The 22,886-nt window shown below is 24.2% G+C and overlaps 8 protein-coding genes across 8 annotated transcripts; 5 read left to right on the forward strand and 3 right to left on the reverse strand.

The window, feature by feature from the left end:
* Window positions 1-169: 169 nt before the first annotated feature.
* On the reverse strand, window positions 170-7,024 carry EHI_197310 (Phosphatidylinositol 3- and 4-kinase family; the record flags this gene model as incomplete). The annotated part of the gene is made up of 1 exon (XM_643305.2): window positions 170-7,024. The coding sequence occupies one exon, from the start codon at window positions 7,022-7,024 to the stop codon at window positions 170-172; it is 6,855 nt and encodes a 2,284-aa protein (XP_648397.2).
* Window positions 7,025-7,212: 188 nt separating this feature from the next.
* On the forward strand, window positions 7,213-8,934 carry EHI_197320 (uncharacterized protein; the record flags this gene model as incomplete). The annotated part of the gene is made up of 1 exon (XM_646581.2): window positions 7,213-8,934. One exon carries the CDS (start codon window positions 7,213-7,215, stop codon window positions 8,932-8,934), a length of 1,722 nt encoding a protein of 573 aa, XP_651673.2.
* Window positions 8,935-9,965: 1,031 nt separating this feature from the next.
* On the forward strand, window positions 9,966-11,324 carry EHI_197330 (Rho guanine nucleotide exchange factor, putative; the record flags this gene model as incomplete). Its single annotated transcript, XM_646582.1, has 1 exon — window positions 9,966-11,324. The coding sequence occupies one exon, from the start codon at window positions 9,966-9,968 to the stop codon at window positions 11,322-11,324; it is 1,359 nt and encodes a 452-aa protein (XP_651674.1).
* An 84-nt stretch (window positions 11,325-11,408) lies between these two features.
* Window positions 11,409-12,722, reverse strand: EHI_197340 (sulfotransferase, putative; the record flags this gene model as incomplete). The annotated part of the gene is made up of 1 exon (XM_646583.1): window positions 11,409-12,722. One exon carries the CDS (start codon window positions 12,720-12,722, stop codon window positions 11,409-11,411), a length of 1,314 nt encoding a protein of 437 aa, XP_651675.1.
* Window positions 12,723-14,431: 1,709 nt separating this feature from the next.
* On the forward strand, window positions 14,432-17,599 carry EHI_197350 (protein tyrosine kinase domain-containing protein; the record flags this gene model as incomplete). Its single annotated transcript, XM_646584.1, has 1 exon — window positions 14,432-17,599. One exon carries the CDS (start codon window positions 14,432-14,434, stop codon window positions 17,597-17,599), a length of 3,168 nt encoding a protein of 1,055 aa, XP_651676.1.
* Window positions 17,600-17,689: 90 nt separating this feature from the next.
* On the reverse strand, window positions 17,690-18,602 carry EHI_197360 (cysteine-rich surface protein, putative; the record flags this gene model as incomplete). Its single annotated transcript, XM_646585.1, has 4 exons — window positions 17,690-17,985; window positions 18,036-18,221; window positions 18,269-18,343; window positions 18,401-18,602. The coding sequence occupies 4 exons, from the start codon at window positions 18,600-18,602 to the stop codon at window positions 17,690-17,692; spliced, it is 759 nt and encodes a 252-aa protein (XP_651677.1).
* Window positions 18,603-19,270: 668 nt separating this feature from the next.
* EHI_197370 (uncharacterized protein) lies at window positions 19,271-20,599 on the forward strand (the record flags this gene model as incomplete). The annotated part of the gene is made up of 1 exon (XM_646586.1): window positions 19,271-20,599. One exon carries the CDS (start codon window positions 19,271-19,273, stop codon window positions 20,597-20,599), a length of 1,329 nt encoding a protein of 442 aa, XP_651678.1.
* A 172-nt stretch (window positions 20,600-20,771) lies between these two features.
* On the forward strand, window positions 20,772-22,817 carry EHI_197380 (uncharacterized protein; the record flags this gene model as incomplete). The annotated part of the gene is made up of 2 exons (XM_646587.1): window positions 20,772-20,941; window positions 21,005-22,817. The coding sequence occupies 2 exons, from the start codon at window positions 20,772-20,774 to the stop codon at window positions 22,815-22,817; spliced, it is 1,983 nt and encodes a 660-aa protein (XP_651679.1).
* Window positions 22,818-22,886: the final 69 nt, after the last annotated feature.

Genomic DNA, 22,886 nt, shown 5'->3' on the forward strand with positions numbered 1-22,886 from the left:
AGTTGACTATACTATAATAGATTAAATTTATTAAAGAATTCAATTCTATTACAGTAGATAATAGTGATAATAAGTATGATAGGAATATTAAAATGATAAGAGTGATAAGAGTCTCTAAATTTATTTCAAATCTATCAGATTAAATAATAGATAAAATTAAATTATTCAATTAGATATATGGAAGCCAACCTTGAAACATTGAACCTAAATTATCAACAGACTTTGCATCATTAATAAGTTGTTCAGCTTGAGAACGTTCAGAAACAACCCTTCCTAATTTGTCAATGCCAGACAAAATACGTTTAAAACGAGGAATTGGTTTTTCAGGGATTTGGGAAGCACTTGATTCATTATTAGCCCAATCAATAAAAGGATTTTGTAACATACTATCAGTTAAAGAGATAATAACAGATTGATTATGACGTAAAGTTTTTAGGACAACAGTACACATATCAAGAAAAAGACCATTTTCAGCTTGAGGACCAAAACAATCAATCATATTAGTAGTCAATCTAAAAGGAACCGTTTCAGGAACAGGAAGGATTTCACCTTTCCAAAATAACATATCAAAATCAATATGAACAATATTTCCATCTTTTGTATTTAATAAAATATTTTCCAAGTGACGATCACCAAGACCAATAATTGAACCAACCATTGACATTACAGCCATACTTTTACTATAATTTTCTCTTGCTTTAATTTGATGATGAGGAATAGGAAAAGAATGATTAAAATTTGAATAAAATTGAGGAGGAAGAGTATAGGAAGAATTTAAAATATATTTTTTATATAAATCCACTCTTTTTCGTTGATTTCCTTCTTTTGCAACTAATTTATGATAAGTGATAATATCCTTAGTACGAGATTCAACAATTAAAGATTTCATAGGAATAGTATTAGAAGCCCATTCAATTAAACCAGTTTCTTCACTCATAGGTAAAGCAGTATAAGTTTGAATTTTTAAATTATATTGTTGGCTATAATGAGAAGTTTCAAAAAGATGATTAAGTGCACCAAATAATTCTTGAACAAAATTGTCTTTTCTAATATCATCTTTTCCTTTACATAAAAAGTAATAAGGTTCAGATTTATCTTTAGATAAAATAGTAATTTTTTTTGGTTTTTGTAAAGAATTTAAAATTCTAAAAGAATTTTCAATACATTTAATTTTAGGTAAAGATATTTCAAAAGGAGAATAATTATTTTGTAAATGAGATTCAGGAATATTAATTGTTAATGCTTTTTGAGTTGGAATAATTAAATGACTCCAATTTTCATTAAGAAGGATAGAATATTTTTGTTGTCTTTTTGAAGTAAATTTATGAATACCAGGTTCTAAATCATTATCTTTTGCCAATAAATTAAAGGCATCACCAAATTGAATTAATTCATTAAAAATAATTTGAACAGTATTATTAAGAGTATTTGCTTTTTCAATAATTTTTTTAATAATAGTAACTCTTTTTTCATTACGACTAAAGATAGAAGAAGCTAAACGCCAAGAAACTTGTTCAGGATATTTTACAAGAACTTTAGTTAGAATAAGAGATAAAAAAGTTTTAGAAAAGTTTGGTTCTTCTAATTTAGAAATAATTAAAGTAAGAAAAGGATACCAAAGATATTCAGGATAATAACGAACAAAATCTTTCATAATTTTTTTTCCATTTGTATCAATAGAATTACTTAATGAGATTATTTTTGGAATGATATAATATAAATATTTAAAACCATATTTTAAAGAGAACATATATTTCATTAATATTTCAAGAATAAGATTTGAATCATTTATATCAATTTGATTTACAGTTTCAAGAAAATGAGCATAAAAATAATATACTTTCATTTTTAATTTATTTTGTTGAAACATTTTATTTTTCATTTCATCTTCATCTTTTTCAGAAAGTGCTTTTTTATACCATCCAAGAATTTCTTCATAATTTCCATTATTTTCTTCACTCATAATAGCTATTTTTAATGCTAATTTTTTAATAACACAATCATATCCAATCATTTTATTTATTTTACTTTTTTTATTCATTTCATCATATAATACTTTTAAATCACTTAATACTTCAATACAATGACTTTGTTGATATTCACTCATACATTTTTCTATTCCAATTTGATAAATAATAGTAGATGTTATTATTTCTTTATTTTCTCTTTGATTAATTTTGATAGCAATATTACAATAATCTTTTGATTTATTAAACATTCTTGCATGTCTACATAAATGACTTAAAATAATAAGAGATTGACAAATATTCTCATTAATTTCATTTGCTAATTTTTGAATTATATTAATAGTTACTTGTGTAGTCATTTCATTTTGAATAGGTTTAATTGCATTTAAAATTCCAATTTGAATAAGAGTTAATGTTTCTGTATCTTCAATATTTTTATTAAGATATTTCATTCTTTGAATAATGTCTTTATATTTTTTTGTTATATTATTTGTTTCATTTCTTCTTTTTGTTAAATATTTAATATCATAAAATATATGAAGTAATTTAATTGTTTCATATGCTCTCATATATGATATTTTAATTTCTTTTCCTAATCGTTTACTAAGAATTTCAATTCCTTCTTTAACATTATTTTTAATTGTATCTTTATTATATTCAAATATACAATTCCAAATAATTTCCCAAATTTTGTCTTTGATATATACTTTTACATTATCTATTTCTTCTCCTTTAATGAATTTTCTTATCATTTTTCTAATAATAAATTCATCTTTAGTAGAAGTATTGATTGTATTAATATTATTTTCTTCTAATCGTTCTTCTTCATTTATTTCTTCATCATTGATTATTCCTGAACTTTTTCTTTTCCAAAATGCCATTTCATGTTGTTTACCAAGTTCTTTTGATAAACTAATCATATCTTTAATAAGTGTTTTTCTTTGATTTTCATTTATTCCATTATTATCATGAAGATAATTTTCTATTAATACATATGCTCGTTCTGGTGAATTAACTGCTTGTGCAGTTGATGCAATAAGCATTTGATCAATCCCACTAAGAAATTGAACAATGTTTTCATTGTCTTTAAATCCTGTTAAATAATCTATTGTTTCAAATAATAATTGTGATGCATAAATTGCATTAGAATTTTCATTATTTCTTTTAATTTTTTCAAGAACATCAATAACTTCTTCTGTTATATCTTGAATTGATTTAGGACTACTTTGAATTAAAGAATATTTCAATGCAATAGGAAATAATAAATGAATTACAGGAATTTGACAATCAAATGTAGTATTAATCATAATATTAATCATTAAATTAAATATTTGATATTCAGGTGATACATTATTAATATTAGATATAATAAATGAATAAAATGAAACAACCCAATTAGTGAAAATAGAATATCCTTTTTCTAAAAACATTTTTTTCTCAAATTTAATATTTGGTTCATTAATCATTGTAATAGAATTATATGAATTGATAATATTATTGATAATTGTTTGTTGTTCAATTGGTAAATTATTCATAATTCCATTAATAATTTTACTTCTTGTTTGTTGTAATACTTTTTTTTGTTTTGTAAATCCATTTGTTAATAAATTCATAATTACAAATAAGAGTGATTCATCTCCTCCTCGTTCAATAAGTTCTGGAACAAGATGATTTTTAAGTAATGTAATAATTAATGTATTCATATTTGTTGAATCTTCTTTATCAATTGAAAATGGAACATCTTGATGAATTCTAGATGGTGAAATAGCACCTATTACTCCAATAATTTTCCCAATTTCATATTCAATATCTTTATTTCCTTTCATTTCTTTAATTAATGTAGTAAGTGTATTATTAAGTTGTTCATCATTTAATTTACTTAATGAACTAATTCCTCCTTCACTTAATATTTTATTAATCTTTTTTAGAATATAATATTTTACTTTTTTACTTTTACTTCCTGTTAATAATTTTTTTGCAATGGCAAGTTCTGCTTGTTCTTCATGTTTTGTTTCAATACATCCTAAATTAAATTCTGGATAAAATACTTTAATACTTTCTTTTCCTTTTTTAAGTTCTTCAATGATATTATTTCCAATTCTTCTTATTTCTTCATTATCATTTCCTTTATTAATAAGTTCTTTTGTTGTTAATGCAATTTCAAGTATAATATCATCATTATCTTTACATTCACACATTTTTCTCCACATTCTCATTGTATCAATTGTTTGTGAATTAACTTCCTTTCGACTTATTACTTTTTTTGTAATTTTTCTGATAATTTTCAATAAAATATATTTAATATCTTTAATTTCACTTTTTAGACTGAGAAACTTTGTAATTCCATTAAATCCATCATTCCATCCAAACACATTTTCTTTTGTATTACTAAGTCCAAGTACTCTTCTAATACGATTCATAAAAATTAATCCATATTTTTTTCCTATTTCTTGTATTGTATCATCTTTATTATCTCCAACTTTCATTTGTTCTAAACATATTATAACTTTATTTAATATGATTATTGTATTTTTCATTTCTTTTTCTTTACTACGTAATAAAAAATGTTCAAAAATACTTGAATGATCTTTTTTTAATAATTCCATAATAATGTTTTGTTGTTCTGAATTGAGTTTATTAAATACTTTTTTAATTTCAATAGTTACTTTACTCAATAAATTTTCATTTCCTTCTTTAATCCATTCATGAAATATATGATAATAAATTTCAAGTCTAATATTAATGTTTTTACTATAATTTTCAAATCCTTGATTTTCATCAATATTAAATTGATTTTCATTCTTCTTTTTGGTTAAAATATCATAAATAATTTCAGGAAGAATATTTTCTTTTCTAATTTCAATAAATTTATTAAATCCATTTTCATTCTTTTCATCTAAAAAATGATTGATAAATGAATTTTGATAAGGTTGTCTTGTTAAATAAAAAATGTCTTTATCTAATTCTCTATGTTCATTAAACATTCTTTCTATTGTTGGATATTCTAAATATTTCCCACATTTTTTCATTGTTTCAATAATTCTTATTCTCATCATTTGATTCTCATAAAATTTAGGTTCATAAATCATTCGTTTTATAATTATATTGATTTTTGTTATATCTATTTCATTAATAACTTCTCCAATTATATCATATATTTCAATTCTATCTTCAACTTCTTTATTTACCATTTCTTCAATAATTCCTTCAAAATATTTTTTATTTTCTTCATTATCTTCATCTATTCTTTCTGTAATTACTTTTGATATAAATCTAAAAATGATTCTAAAGATTTTACAATATTCTTTATTCTTTTTTATCCCTTTCATTCTTTTAATCATTTCTTTAATTTTTTCCATTTTTTCTTTATTACTTATTGGTAAATGAATAATCATTCTAATATATGTTTCTCCAACAATACCTCTTTCTTCTTTATTATCTTCTTCTTCATTTAATTTATTATATTTATTTTTAACTGACTCAGTAATCCCTTCAAATGTTAATGTTGTTTTTATTTGATACATTTCTTTTGTATTTTCTTCTTTTCCATCACAAAATGGACATTCAACGTTATATTCTTCTCCTTTTCTATTTCTTTTCATATGTATTTTATTTGTACTTAATGCATAATAACAACATAACTTTCCAATAACTTTTTCACTTTCTTTATTAATACCTTTTCCAAGTGTTTTTATCATTAATTTTTGATTAATATTTTTTGCTCTTTTTGGATATAAAGGTAAATATGTTAAAATATGTTTCATATACTTCTTCATGACAACTTCATTTTCACTCATCATTTCTATAAATTCTTCTTTTTTACTATCATTTTCTGGATATCCAATAATTAAACATTTGATTATAGACTCTAATCCTTTTTCATTTCTTCCTATTTCTTTAATACATTGTTGATATAATATATTTAAATGTGTAGTAAGTGTTGAATAAAATTGTTCTTCACTTATTCCCATCCAATACTTCTTTTCTGTAATTTCTATACTAATAAATGTAATAACATTAAGTATATCTTCTTTAACTTCTTTTTTAATCATGTTAACAACTTCATTAGTAATTTCATTTCTGATTCTTTTCATAATTTCTTCATATTCATCTTCATTTTTAACACATCGTGTACAATATATAAATCCAGCTTGAATAGTATTTGCTTTCTTGTAAACTCCTTTTGATTCAATAATAGATTTCAATTTATTTTCTTGTTCTTGTAATATCTTTATTCCTTCTTCTTTTTTCTTTGTTTCTTCAATAAACTCAATTACATCTTCTCGTTCTCCACAACACATTCCATTGATTATAATATCTTTATATTCTTTTAGTATTTCTATTCCTCCTTCTTTTATTAATCTAACCAATATTTTAAAATAAATTGGTGTTGTACTAATGCTAATTGCTTCTTGAATAATATGTTGACATTCTCTACCAATATTGATTGGTATATTTTCTAAAACTCCTTTAATTTCCTTTGAAATATTCCTTTCTTTTATGCTCCATTCAAATAATGTTTGATAAAAATATTGATTAAATGATGGAGAATTGAGTCCCTTAAATAAAACAAAGACAAAATCAAGTGTTGATGAAATGAGATTTGTTTTGTGATTATCAGATTTTAGAATCGTGATTATTAAATCTATCATAGGTGTATAAAACTTAACTTGACTTTTTTTGATAAGTAACATAGTAATTTTAAGTATACCACATGAAAAAACTATTGGATTAGTGATAATTTGTTTTGAATTAGGTATGAAAGGATGATTAATATAAAATGGTTGTTCTTTATTAATGATTGGTTGTTCAGTTATTTGTTTATTAATTCCAAAAATTAAATCAGGGAGGATGTAATAAATTTGTTGAATAATACTTTTTCTACTATACACACCAATATTTGAACCAATAATTTCACAAATCTCGTTTTGATATTTTAAATATTTACTTTCATTTAATGTATTAACTAAGTATGGGACTTTCTCATTTAGTTCATTTTGTGTTTGACTTTCACTTTTGAGTCTTTTCAACACTGTTTTTATCTCATCCTCGTTCATTTCTTTTGTTTAGTCAGTTTTTCTTTGAATAACACACTTAGGAAAAGTGTTATTTGAAAATAACGTGGTGGTGATCTGGCTTGACGCAACACATTACTGTCTCTTATCATAATCTGTTCATTACATTTGAAGATATGCAAAGCAATCAACCAATCACATTGGAACTTCTTGATGAGACACTCAAAAAAATGTACTCTGAAGGGAATATCATTATTAATGAAAAAAGTATTAAATGGATTGAACAAATGAGTATGATAGAAACAACAGATGATGGGAAATACTTAGGAATTTTTGAAGACTTTTTAAGACATGTTGATAGTAAAGAGTTTAATGAGAAATTAACATTATTTAATGAAGGAAAAGGAACAAAGATTGTTGATAAAATTCTCAAAGTCTGTGTAGAGCCTAATATTCCAATTGAGAATGTAAGTAAAATCATTACCTGTTTAGCATTTATTACAAACAATAATTTTAAAACTAAAGAATATTTATATGAACATAATATCATTGAAGGAATAGAAAACTTATTAATTCAACCTGAAATAGTGAAAATTTTTGAAGAACTTTTTAGTACATTTGAATATGAAAGAAAGGTTACTACACAACTTACTAGTGTTCAATTTGTTACTAGTTTATTGAGTGGATTATTAACATTAGTAACAAATTGTGAAGATATCCAAAAAGAAATTAGTGAGAAAGGTATAATTGAATTATTACTTCAACTCTTATCAAATGGAAAGCAAGCACCAAATGAATTAATGACAATCTATGGAAGTATTATTGCAATTATTGACAGTTATATTGAAAAGTCAATTAAATTACTTCCTCAAAACACAATTAATATTCTTAAAGAATTAATCTTTGAAGCACAAGCTAAAGGTATTAGAATTATGGCAATTAAAGCATTGACTGATATTAGTGATTTGAAATTAGAAGATTATAGAAGTATTTTTGATGAATTAATTACACCTATTGAGAAAGAAATTGAAAGAATTAATGATGAATTTATCAAACAATCATTATTATTATTGTTTAGAAGTATTTGTAATGATGAAAAGATTGAAAGTTATAGATTTATTCCATTTCTCAATTCATTAATAGAAATGACACAAAGTCCTATCAAAGAAACTATGATTTGTGCAATAGAAGCAATAAATAGTATTGCATTAAGAGATGATACATTAAATATCTTAAGTAACAAAGTTGAAGATATTGTTAAAAGAATTCAAGGGATAGAAGGAGAGGGATATTCATCTTTAATGCTTTTACTTACTAATATGGGAAGAACTGATGAAACAATTAGAAAATATAAAACATATAAAGTAACTGAACAAATAATAGAATATATTAAAATACATCCACATGATGAACGTGCATTGCTTATGTCTTTATCAGTAATTAATTCAATATCTGTACTTCATGAAAATAGAGACTATTTAACATTTGATCTTAATATTTTTGAAGTACTTAATGATTGGTATAATGTCTCAACTAACCAAGTCATTATCTTTAATATTCAGCAAATTATATCTCGTTTAATTTTAAATTCATCCCTTCGTGCTGAACATTTTATGAATCTTCCAACTGCTATTAATAGTATTATAGAAACAGCTGGATATACCGTTCGACTAATAAAAGAGAAAAGAACTCCTCAAACTTCTACAAGAGAAGTAAGAGATGTCAGAGTAGCTTATGAAGCAACAAGAATACTCTGTAATTTGATTAATTTGAAAAGTGAGTATGCAAATACTATCATGAAAGATCCTTATGTCATATATGCCATTCTAGATTTAATTCATTCTCATTATCAAATCTTGAAAGATGAAGGAAATTATGCTTTAAATCGCTTGAAACAATATGAGATTATAACTGATGATGATATTAAGAAAGCTGAAGCAAGTCGTATTTGAAAAATAAAACAATTCAGTATTTATTTTCTTTGTTTTTGACACAATTTCTTATTAATACTATGTTTGTGAATCCTTTTTAATCATTTTCAGTCATTATCAAATTTAAAAATATAATTCAACATGTATCATCTCATATGTGTATGAATTATATCATTTTCATAATAATATTATCTTTAATTATTCCAATTTTGATTGATAATTGAACCACATGTATTTGTTTATTCTTTTAACTTAATTCATAACTATCTATTTCATTGTTCATAATATTAGATTGATTATTATAAAGTCATATTCTTCTCTTCATGTTTTTGGCACATCTGTAATTTTCTGACAACTTGTATTAAACTATTATAGTATTGCACCAACGGTTATTTATTCAAGAATTTAAATCTAATGAATCAACTAAACTAATGATGATTATATTTAGTATCTATTACAGTTGGTTTATTTGTCAAATAATACTCAAGAACATACATTATGTGATAATAATGAGTATTTATCTATTAACAATGTTTTTATCTTAATATCTTTAATATAGAATATCAAATAACTATGAATCAATGACATATTACTTATTTATGTCATTGGAGATATTCTTATTAAAAAGAAATTTATTTGACTTATTGATGACTTTGTTTAAAGAATAAGAATAATTGTGTTGTGGTGTATTTTTACTGGTATTTCAATAACTGAAAATGAGTGTTTTGTAATGCTATTCTAATCATTCAAACAATCAAATTCTTCAATAATACTTCTAATATCATTCATGTTTAAACGAATATCCTGTTATTATGACAATTAGAAGTGAATTTATTTGATACACTTTCTGTTAGTAGTTTCTTTGTACAATATCAATACTATAATGGAATGATATGTTGGATATTAAAAGACTTATTACCAAGAAATTTTATAAGAAATAAGGATATGAAGTAATATAGAAATGACATACAAATAAATGGAAGAAGGAGGTTGTAATAGAAAAAGAAGAAAAAAGTAGAAAAAAAGAACTTAAAAAAGAAAATAAAAAAGTAATGGAACAAAGGAAAAAAGTAGTTAATGAATTAGCTACTACAGAGAAAACATATTCAGATATGTTACAATTAGCTATTAATGTATATTTTCAACCGATACAGAAATCAAATGTCTTAGATAAAAATGATTTTGAACAATTATTTTGTAATATTGAAACAGTTGCAATGAATTCGATGTTATTATGTTATGACCTTCAAAAGAGAGAAGCTAATTTTGAACAAAATGATATTATTTGTGATGTTTTATTATTTAGAAAAACATTATTTGATTGTTATAATGAATATATTAGAAATTATGATCGAGCGATAGAAAGATATGGCAAGTTATTAAATAAAAAGAAATTTCAAGAAATGGCAAACCCAAATGATAAATGTTCGTTGGGTTTAGAAGGATTATTAATTACTCCAGTACAAAGAATTCCAAGATATGTTCTTTTAATGAAGGAGTATATGAAATGCACACCAAAAGAACATCCAGATTATTTAAATGCAGAAATTGCTTTAAATATTTTTCAACAATTAGCAAATGAAATAAACCTTACAATGGCTGATGAACAAAATAGAGAACGTCTTCAAAAAATAGTTATGAGGTTTTCATCATTACCAATAAATGTTTCAAGTTATATTTTAGACCAACCTCATCTTCTGTTATTAGAAGGAACATTAAATAAATATTGTAGAAAAGGGATAAAAAAGAGAGTATGTTTCTTATTTTCTGATCAAGTACTTATTTATGGATCTCCTGTTGTTGGATCACAATTGTCTTATCATAATACAATTAAACTTATTGCATTTAAATCAATTAAAGACACTGATAAAAAAACTAATGTTATTCAATTAATTGGAAAGGAAAAATCATTTAATCTTAGTGCTGAATCTTTACAAATGAAAAAAGAATGGTTAAATCAATTATGTTTTGCTCTTACTGGAGAACAAAAAACTGAATTTATTGATGTTGATGATGAAGGGAATGAAGAATATACAACAGTTATTATGATGAATGAAGAAGAAGTAAGTGAATGTATGAAATGTAAAGTGCGTTTTAATTTAACAACAAGAAAACATCATTGTAATTATTGTGGCAAAGTTTTTTGTGATAAATGTCTTAGTTATAGAATAGTTCTTCCAAAACAATTACAAGAGTGTAAAGTTTGTGTTGATTGTTATGACAAAATAAAGAAAATAGAACCTCCTTTACCATCTATTCCACCACCAAGAAGAAAAACACCATTTATTCAAAATGCAACACAATTTAAAAAAAGAGAACCTCCTCGAATGAGAAAATGTGGACAATTTCTTGTTCGTACACCATCAATAAAAAACTTTGGAGATAATGGTTTAGACTTAGTTCAAAACTAAATTTGTTTTATTTCTTTATAATAAAATTATTTCAATAACAATCATTTTTTAAACAAATAAAATAAGTATAAGAAATAAAATTAATTAAAGGTATTTTCCATATTCAGAATTAAAATACCAATCATAACTTTTACGTATTTCTTCTGGATTAAAAGTTATTTTTGATGTTTCTGCTTCTTTTCTACCAAATTCTTTTTGTGGTTGTCCATTTTCTAACGTATCTTTTAAAGCTTCATCAAATTCTTTAGAATATTCAATACCAAAATATTCATATATTTTCTTGGTAGTTTCAATTGGGTTTTGAATCATTTCTTTGAATGAAATATCACAAATGAATTTTTTACGTTCTGGATTTTCTTTAATCCATGATTCTCTTACTGTAAGAGCGTTTTTAAGATATAATTGATGAAGATAAATAACATTATTATTAATAAATTCATAATCATTAATACCTAAATCATCTTTTAATCTTCCCATAGCATTCAAATAAGCAGTAATAGCACTATATAATTGTTTAACTGGATCTCTATGAATCCAAACAATTCTTGGATTATATTCATCTTTAGCCATGATTTTAAAGAAAGGAATTGGAGTTATAAAATGTGTTGCACATTTCATACAAATAAAGTCTTTATCTTTTAATGGAAATTCCATTAAATGCATTTTCATTTCATCAATAATTCCTTCATACACATAATCAAAATTTCTAGTAAAAGCATTACATCTATATTGTTCCAATCGAGGTAATCCTCCAATATGAACAAAACATTCATTTTGAACTGTTTGGAAAAAGTATTCTTCTTCTGGATTATGTGGATTTAAAGCATGAATAGATTTAAATTGATCATTACTGTTGTTAATACTATTAACAACAGCTGTAGCAATTTTAAGTCTTCCTTCTTCTGACATTGTTTTACTTCCAGGACAAAAATGTTCATACATTTGAATTGATGAAGCATGTGGATCTGATACTAAACAAAAATGAGTGAAAGTAGATCCACTTCTTGGCATAGAAATGATATACATTGGGTTTTTGATTTCAATTTGGTCTAACTCTTTTTTATACATCTTTCTTTCTTTAAGGAATCTTAAGTAACAAGCCATTTGAACAACACAAAAAGTGAACATTGATTTAAACATATTTGATTCTAGATCAAAACAACCAGCAAAAAATTCTCTTTCTGATTCTTTATATGATTCATAATTAAGCTCTTCTTTAAATTCTTCAGCAAGTGATTGGTATAAAGTACTATTTGATGGTTCAATACTACAAAGATAAGCAACAGCATGTTGTTGAATTTTAGTATGAATAGTTTCAAATTTATCAACTGGGATAAGTGGTTTTGTGTATGGATTTTTAGTATTAAATTCATATAAATATGGGTTTTGGGTAAGCATAAAACAGAAGTAACGAATCAAAAATCTTTAAAAAGAGGGTTTAAATACTCACATTTTGTGTAGTAAATTAAATCATTTATTTAGAAATAATGGAATAAAACTCGTTTCTAATACAGAAGAAATCTTTTATGACGGTTTAACTTTTATTTTATTAAGTTCACTTTTTGAACTTTTTTATATTTAATCATAAAATAAAGTTTTATCAACTTTCTGATAAAAATTTTTATAATAATCCATTCTTTAACAAAAATATCATTTTTGTTATTTATACCATTTTCTTTTTTTTGTTATTATTATTGTTATAACATTATTTATAATAAAAATATTTGTTTTAAGTAAGATAACAGAATTAAAACTATAAATTGGATCTATAAAACAAATTGAATAGATAATTGTAAATTAATAAAAAAAATGAGTTTATAATAATATAATTAATTGTTTAATAAGATAGAATGAATTTATACAAAACATTCCTTTAAATTAATATAATTAAATAAATTGATTGGTGGGTGGGGGTAATAATAATCTTTATCTCTCACCACTTCAAAAAGGTTTATTCTTTTTATTTTATTTTGGTGAGTTTATTTTCAATCTTTTTGGTATGTTTAACAAAAATAAAAAAGTAAACTTCATTCTTTTAACTGCCACGTTAATTCTGTTTGAATATTCATTCATACCAAATTATTAATTTTTCATTACTAATTTCTAATTCTTATTTTTATCTGTAATTCATTCTAAATGTACTTGAAAACAAAATATACTAATTAACCTCATGAACGATGTAATGAGAGGTTTCATCAATTAACTCAATATTTTTTTTTGTTCAAAGAAGATATATTGTTATACTCAGTTTTTTGATATTTTTAATTATTCAAACGTTAAAAGTACAACAACAAAGAACAAAACAAAACTATAAAAAAAACCAATTAACGTCATAGAAGAATAATAAGTTAATTTTTAAAATAATAATAAGACACATGTTTCAGTACTACTCACTCATATATGCCACTGTTTAATATAAATAGAGCATTGCACCATTTTTTTGAATTAAAGACTTAATAATAATTCAAATGATACTATACTCATTTAAAAAAAAACTACATGTGAGGTATTTATATGTATAAGGAGAAATATCTTTAGTCTCATATTTGTCTTTCTATAGACTTCGATAAGTTTTGAAATGATATTTTGATAAGTTATTTTTAAAAAAGGGTTTATTGTATTTATTTCCTTTTTAACGCATTTCTAATTTTTATAAATAAAATACAAAAAAACAACATCAAATAATCAAACATGTAGATAGAATTTTTCAACAAAAATTCAATACTATACGAATTTGTACAAACATTACTCATTCAATAAAACAAAAACATGGTGGTAAACTCCACCGAAACCACACAAGAACAAATCTGTAATGAATTACATTCCAGTTTAACGAAAAAAAGACATAATTGAAACGAAAAGCTTTCAAAAAAAGAATTAATCTTTTAATAAACCAACGAATAGAATATAAAAATGAAAATAGGTTATTAGTAGGAATTGTTTATAAAAATAATTTATTAAGAATTTAAATCAAACATCAAGGAGAAAGAGAAAAATGCGAGTTGAACTACCCTAGGAGATAGTTTACCAAAAGAAAAAAAAAGAAGTACCAAAATTTTCATCAAAAGGTATCTTAAATTAATTGATCAATTTATTTTTATTTCAGGATGATTAGTATTATAATACAGTTCATTGTAATTGGAAATGCACTCCAATGTTCTCCTGGATGTCCTGCATGTTTAACTAGTTATACATGTGCAAGTCATTGCTTAGCTGGATATGAACAAGATAATTCCTGTAGACATTGTCAATGGGTAAATCCATATAAACCAGTTACAGAAGCATATATTCCAAACAATGATGAATGTTTGAAAACAACAAATGTTATACAAAAAACAGGATGGTTACCATCAGATATTCAAGAGATAAAATTAAATGAAAAAATAATCTTTACATTAAACGATGATTCAAGTGTAGATTATAGTTTTTGTCAATATAAACAAAAATATAGATTTGGAAAATGGTTTAAAATTAATTTAAATCAAGTTACTAATGCTGTATTTGTTGCTGAAATTGAAAAAATAAATAAAGCACCTGTTATATTTTCTCTTGATATGACAAATTCAAATTCTTTTGATCAAAATCCTCATTGTTATGCTCATAACCAAATGAATAAAGATGAATATAATTTTACTATGATGGTACCTGCTTATAAATCACATTCTAATAAAAGTGATGAATTTATTTATCTTTTTACATCTATTGAAGGTTGTGGAAATGCTGAAATGTCTTTAACAATTTCTCAAATGGATGGAAAATATTTTGATCCATATTATATTTTTACTCAAGAAGTTGCTGATTCTTTAGCTTCAGATTTAACTAAAGAAGAATTTGTTCATTTTCCTGTAAAAGCAAGAGGAATTCATGATTATTCATATTGTGCTCAATGTAGATTAATGAAATTTTTATTGTTTAGAATGAATTTTAAAGGTGATTATTCTATTTTACTTGATAGTACTGCTGCAGATAAAGTTAATTATCTTCAAGAATATACTGCAAATAATACTTGTAAAGTACTTTATATTGGTAAACCTTTTGGTCATATATTAAGTAGAAATAATGGGTTTAAAGTTAGAATTCGTGGAGATGAATCATCTCAAACAACTGAAAGATTTTTTACTGTATTAACTGAAGATAAAGGAAGTGATATTGATGTAGTTTTTAGAGCTATTTGTCCACATGATTGTAATCATAAATTAGGTCAAGGTATCTGTGTTACTGAAGAAGGAAGATGTCGTTGCAATCCAGGATTTGGAGGTGATGATTGTCATAAATTATGTTATTATAATAATCAATGGCAAGTAGAAAATCATAACGGTTTATGTAAATATGGAACATATGGATGTGATTCATATTGTCATTGTGATGATTCTGATTATATTCAACGTAATAATCTATGTGTTTATCCAAGTTGTCTTACTGGGAAATTAGGACCAAAAGATGAATGTTCACAAGGAAGTGATGGTTGTACGGAAACATGTAGATGTGATACAGAGAATGGATTTTTTAGAACAGAAAATAAAAGATGTAAATATGAAAAATGTGGTAATGGAATAATTGATACTATAACACTTAGTGATGGAACAACAAAAAAAGAACAATGTGATGGTGGAGTTAATTGTGATTCATTTTGTTATTGTGTTAGTGGATATATTCCTGATCCAGATAATCCAGGGTCATGTATGTCAAAACGAATTTCTACTGGAGCTATTATTGGAATAATATTAGGAAGTTCAGTAGGATTGTTATTTATTATGGGATTATTCATATTATTATTTTTCGTTTTGTTAAGGTATGAAAGAGCTGATATTGAAGTATTTAAACAACAACAACCAACATATCATTATTATATTAATGGATCATTAAATAAAGAACCTTTAAAAATTAATAGATATAAAGTATTTCCATATGAGTTAGATTATGGTAATGAAAATGGAACAACAGATATAGAAGATACAAGATTTGAAAGAATTGAAGTGAAAAATTATTCTAAAAATAAATATATGATGATTATTTTTCATACACCAAATAATCCTAAATTTGTTTTTCATTTTGAACCTCAAGTTCTTATCATTAGACCTCATTCTCCATCAAAAATTATTACAAGTTATATGACACTTCATTGTACTACAAAAATTAGAGATATGAAAATTCCATATACTGTTTGGTTTAGTAAATCAAAATCTACACTTGAAACTATTGCAGAATTATTAAAAGATAAAACATTTAATGATTGGACTCAAGATAACCAAAGACAAATGGAAAAACTTTGTAAAAATGTTGCTAAACATTATCATTATAATCTTACTATTACTACAGATGCAGCATCTTCTACTCATATTGATATGGATGAATTAAATATGTCTGAAAAACCTATTGCTGAAGGAGCTATGGGTCAAGTGTATATAGGAAGTTATCGTAGTGTTCCAGTTGCAGTGAAAGTATTTAAATGGCAAAATTTAACAGAAGAAGAAATGAATGAATTAAAACAAGAAGTAATAGCAGAATGTGAAATGATGAGTAAATTAAGAAATCCATTCATTGCAAATTATATGGGATCAGTTACATATTTACCTCAAGTAACAATGGTCATTCAATATTTTGTTTTAGGATCATTAGGTGAATATTTAAGAACAGAAAAAGAAGATTTTATAAAGTTATCATATAAATTAAAGATAAAAATGTTATTTGATACTGCAAGAGGAATGGAATTCTTACATGAAAATAATATTCTTCATTTAGATTTAAAACCTGATAATCTCTTAGTTAATTCATTATACTCAGACTCTGCTTGTTGTGTAAAAATTACTGACTTTGGTACTTCAAGAGTAGTAAAGAAAAAAAATAATAATGAAGACAAAGGTTTGGGTACTCCAATTTATGCTGCTCCTGAAACTTATTTTGATAGATATTCTTTTGCAAGTGATGTATATTCTTTTGGTATATCTGCATGGGAAGTTTTTTACCAAGATGAACCTTATAAAGACTTTAAATCAATATTTGAAATTAAAAATTATGTAGAAAGTGGAAAACGATTACCTTTAGGTGATACTATGCCTCAAATATTAAAAGAAGTTATTAGTGAATCATGGAAACAAGAGCCTGACCAAAGAATTACTTTTGAACAAATTACTAGACTTCTTCTTAAAGCAGATGATGAATCAGGAAATCATTCTGAATTAGATATTGGTGTTTCTGATGAAAAGATAGAAGAATTAATTTTAAAAAGAACACAACGTATGCAAAATCAAATATGTGATTTGAATCATGATTAGTTTATTGATTTATTAATTATTGTTATTAATTTCTTTTGTTTTTTTTTTTATTATTAAAATCAAAGAATAGTTTTGTTATTCAAATTTCATTTAAAAGAAGGAGATAAAAACGAGAATCAACGCCAATGAAATAAAAGAAAGAGATGCAGAATTTGAATCAATACATCCTGTTTTATCACATCCCTCTTTACATGAAAGACTACACCTCAAACACATTCCTTCATCTTCATAATAATGGAATTTACACATAGCACATCCTTCACTATTTGAACATTCCCCTTCACAATTCTCACATCTAGTACAATATCCATCCTTTAAATAATATCCATCTTCACATTCTGTACAACCAGAATCACCACATTTATCAGACTTACAAGCTCCACAAGCTAATAATTTGAATATAAAATATTAACAAAGATAGAATAAATAAACAAACAATTACAAAATCCATCTTTGGAATAATATCCTGTTTCACATTCTGTACATCCTGTAATAGAGGCACATTTTCCTGATTTACATTTATAACAAGTATAACAATTTCCTTCTTTTAAGAAATAATCAGGTAAACAATTTGTACATTTATTTTGTGGATCACAACTACCAGTAACACAATTTAAGCAATCTATTCTATTATTTTATTTTTCATATTTTAATTTAATTAAAACAAACACTCACATGAACTTGAATTTTGGATAAATCCAGTATTACAACTTGTTTTTTCTTCTGAAGTAAACCCATCTAAATCTATTGAAATTTAATATTAAACTAAAATAACAATATTTTTCATTACATTTAACAAACATTCACAATTAACTGCTGCATCTTGTGATGGTATTTGTTTATATCCTGGTTTACAAGAAGTACATTTAGTAGAATCACAACTATTACATCCAGGATATACTCCATCACATTCTAAGCAATCTCCTCTATTATTGAGATATTGATTACTGTCACATTCTGCAAGAGAAATACTAATCAAGAATAATATAACAATGGGGTGCATGAAATAATGTTATTATTTTTATATTTTTTTAATACTTTTAAATTTGTAGGTTTTCTTTTATTTTTATCTAATAATCCGACTTTTTCCCGTTCATTTCCATTATTCTTACTTCTTTGATTATTTCATCTGAAATGAATTAATCTTGTTTGTATTATAGTTTTTGAGTTATTATTACTTTTTAATAAAAACGAAAGTAAAATTAGATAAATAACAATTTTATTTTTTGTGTTAATAGATAATAATTAACTTCATAATAATATCTTTTATTTTTTTATTATTACTTTTTTAATTAATGTTATTATAAATCTCTACTAAAAGTTGAAAAATCTTTTTTGAATATTCTTTTGGTTTTTAAATATGAAAATTTCACTAATGATAGGATGGATTAATCTATTTCTTCAATACATATTAAATTCTCACTATTTATTTTCTTCTAATTTAATTATTTTAAATAAAAAGGTATTTCCATTAAAAAAATGATAATAATTTTCATTTCATTGATTCAAAATGTTTATATTGTTTAAATAGAATTTTGTGTTTAATAACAAAAATATAATATTTTGTTTATTTTCGTTTTATAAAACAATAATAGGTGGTATCTTTTCTAGAGAAAAAAATCAATATTTAAAATTTCATGAAAAAATCTCAAGATTGTGAGAAAGTTTTGTATGGGAAGTGGAATATCTAAAAACATCAATCAAATTATTGAAGAATATGACCAGAGTAAAAGCAAAGAAATATTTGATTCCATTGAATCAATTACTATTAAATGTGATGAACAAGAACAAATAGAATTATATCAAAATTTTATTAGTCATGAGTCTATACGGAACAAGTGTATTCAATTTATTAGTGATGCTATAACATCTTTTAAAAAAAGAGACTGGTATGAAAGTTCAAATCATATCATTCTAATCATGAAATTACTTCCACTAGTATTACCATCTTTATCAAATAATATTCTTGAATCAATTACATTATATGTAATTAGTTCATATCCAGATTATAACCCATTGTTATTTCTTTGTTTATCTAAACCTTTATATAAACAACCACAACTTTCATTATCTCTCTCTTCACAATATTTAATTAAATTGATGAAATGTTCATTTGATTATTCTGATGAATATTCATTATTACTAACATTACTGTTATATTCTGATACTATTAAAAATCAAATTAAGACATCATTTCTTTCATTATCAACACAAGATGCTTTTGCTGCAATGTTATCCAGACCATTGAAGAATGTATCTTTACCATTATTTATTACTTATTTATCATTCAAAGAATGTAACCAAACATTATTATTAAACCATTTATCATTATTAACAACAACAGATCAGAATAGTTTAATGGTTATTATGCAAGGATTATTACAGACATCTCAAACATCATTTCCACAACCAAATATTTTTGATTTATTATTACCTTATTTATATCCAGATTATCCACCAGCTCTTCTTTCATCAGTATCAGCAGTTCTTTATAATACATCTCTTTTTGCAACAGATTTATCTCCATCTGCATCAAATGCATTAATTTCAACATTTATTTTATATTCATCTCCACACCAACTCACATCAAATAACTTTAATTTATTCCAGTTGTTAGGAAGAATTATTCATCGTTTATTACATAACAGAAATACTAATCTCCTTTATTCTTTAGTAAATTCGTTAGATTCTCTTAAACAAATTCTTCAACGACCAGTTTCTTCATTAGAACTACCAGATGCATTTAAAATATGGGATGAAGATAGTTATAGAGAATATCTTCAAGAGTCTAAATTAAAAATATTGATTAGTCATTCTGAAAAAGTATTACCAATTCTTTCTGATTATTCATTATCTGAAGCACAATTATTAAACACTAAATTATTTGATGAAATATCAACAAATCAGTTACAAACAGACTTTGATGAATTATATCAATGGTCTTTACCAATATGGGTAAAAGAAGTCAAATCAACAATGTCTTCAGTGTTATGGTGTTAGGCTATTTAATTTTAAATAAATTTGTTATTTTCAAGTAATAATTTTGTTTTTTGAATGATTCTCAAAGAAAGTTAAAAGATAATAAAAGTAATAAAAGATAATAAAAGTAATTAAAAAAAACATAAGATTATTAAAAATTAAAAGAACTAAAGTTTTTAAGAAGGAAGAAACAATGGAACTATGTCACAAACAAGAAAAATGTGTTATTCGATTTCAAATTTATTATTGTATTATTGATAAAAGAAAAGAAGATTATTATGCACTTGTTAGAATTAATACAAAAGTATTTAAAGTTATTGTTCCAATGGAAAATTATTGGTATAACGCATTTTTATATGAAATGTTTGATTCAATTTAAATGTTAATTAAAATATTAAAAAATCATGTTATACTTATTTTATATAGTCCTTTTAATGAAGTACCAAATGGATTTACTATATCATTTTGTACTACCCATGATGAGTGTGTAGGAAATACTTACATTAAGCTAACTCCACAACACTCTTTAACAAAAAAATACCCAATTCAAACACAAAGCATTGTTGGAGAAACATTAATTTATTCATCTGTTTATATTACAAATACAACAAAGATTCAATCATTGTCATTATTTAAAAATGGAATTCTTAAATGGAGAAAAGGAATAATACCAAATACAACTATTAAAGTTAGTAAATCAAATTGTATTTATCCTATATTTGATGGAAATCAATATCATATTATTTATAATCAACTGGATACAACTCTTCAAATTACTATGAATCAACCATATTATCATCTTTGTTATTATTTCATTCATAACCAATCATTACCTTCTTATACATCTTTACATATTCCTTCAATTTTACTTAATTCTCTTGGTCCAAGTCAACTTATTGGACTTTTTTTAGCTTTGTTAATTAATAAAAGAATTATTTTAACATCTAAATGTACTACAACAGTTGTTTTTGCAGTATTACAACTATTAGATTTTATTGTTCCATTTGAATATACTTCATTTTGTAAAGCTCCTTGTACATTAGATGAAATAACTCCATTATCTTCTTATTTTATTGGAGTAGTATCAAATGAATCTATTATTCGTCCAGGAGTTATATCTGTTGATTTAGATAAAGGAATTATTTATGGTCCTTTCATCAATATACCTCCATCCGTTACTTCATCCCTTCTTTCTAACATAGGTCATTTAAGGGTAAAAAAAGATTCTCGTTATTTTATAGCTTTTAGATGGTTTATGGCACAATTATTGATTAATGCAAAATCATGTTTAGCTTACAGTTGGATATCTGATTGTCCCAAAGTTTTTTTTGATAGATGTTCATGGTTATTATCATTACCTGAAGATTGGTTTGAATTTGGATTAATTCTTAGTAAAACACCAATGTTTTGTCAATATTTATATAAAAACAATGGAGAGTTTAATAAATGGATTAGCATTTATGAAGGATATTCATTTGATGAGGTATGTTCAAAAATTGACTCTTTATCTTATTCAATTCAGATAGGAAAAAAAGGTATTTCTCAAAGTATTAATTGGATTGCTTCAGCATTTAAGACAGTGAATATTGATAAAGTAAATTGTTATTTAAATATTCCTCCAACACTAGAGAATAAAAGAAAAATACCAAATAATAATAATGCTATTAATGAAGTTGAATGGATTTATAAACCTAATACAATGTCTTCAAAAAAATTCAATGAAACAATTAAATCACAAAGAGGAAGAATTTCTATCTGTTATTCACTAGAACAACTTGCTCATCAAACGTGGTTAATAGAACAAGCTAGATTTGAAACACTTAGTAAAATTGTTATTGAATTAAGTGATGTTTGTTTAAAGGAAAATGATGATGAGACATTAGCATGGATTATTGACATAAGTGATAAAATAGCAATTGCTTCTAGACAAAAACTTATTACTAAATTACGTAAAATTCCAATAAAAATTGAAGTATGGAAACTTATATTAGAAAGAAGATTAAAAGAAACTAAAAAGGAAATTTATGAAGAACCCAATCAAATGGTTTTAAATTATAATTCAATTCAAGTAGAATTAAAGAATAAAATGAAAGACCTTGAAATCTTAATGGCAACTTCTATTTTAAATGGTATTATTTCATTAATGGAGTTTTTTGGATTAAAAAGTAAAGTATTAGAAGCATTTACAGATGAAATTACAAAATATATTCCATTTGGAAATTTAATTCAAACCCACTAGAATTAATAATCGTCTTGTATAATTTGATTTCTTTTTTAACTCTGTTTTGAATCAAATTTTTGTATGAAC

The sequence above is a fragment of the Entamoeba histolytica genome, genomic scaffold (assembly GCF_000208925.1).
Source record: "Entamoeba histolytica HM-1:IMSS scf_1104750519255 genomic scaffold, whole genome shotgun sequence".
Taxonomy (NCBI): Eukaryota; Evosea; order Mastigamoebida; family Endamoebidae; genus Entamoeba; species Entamoeba histolytica.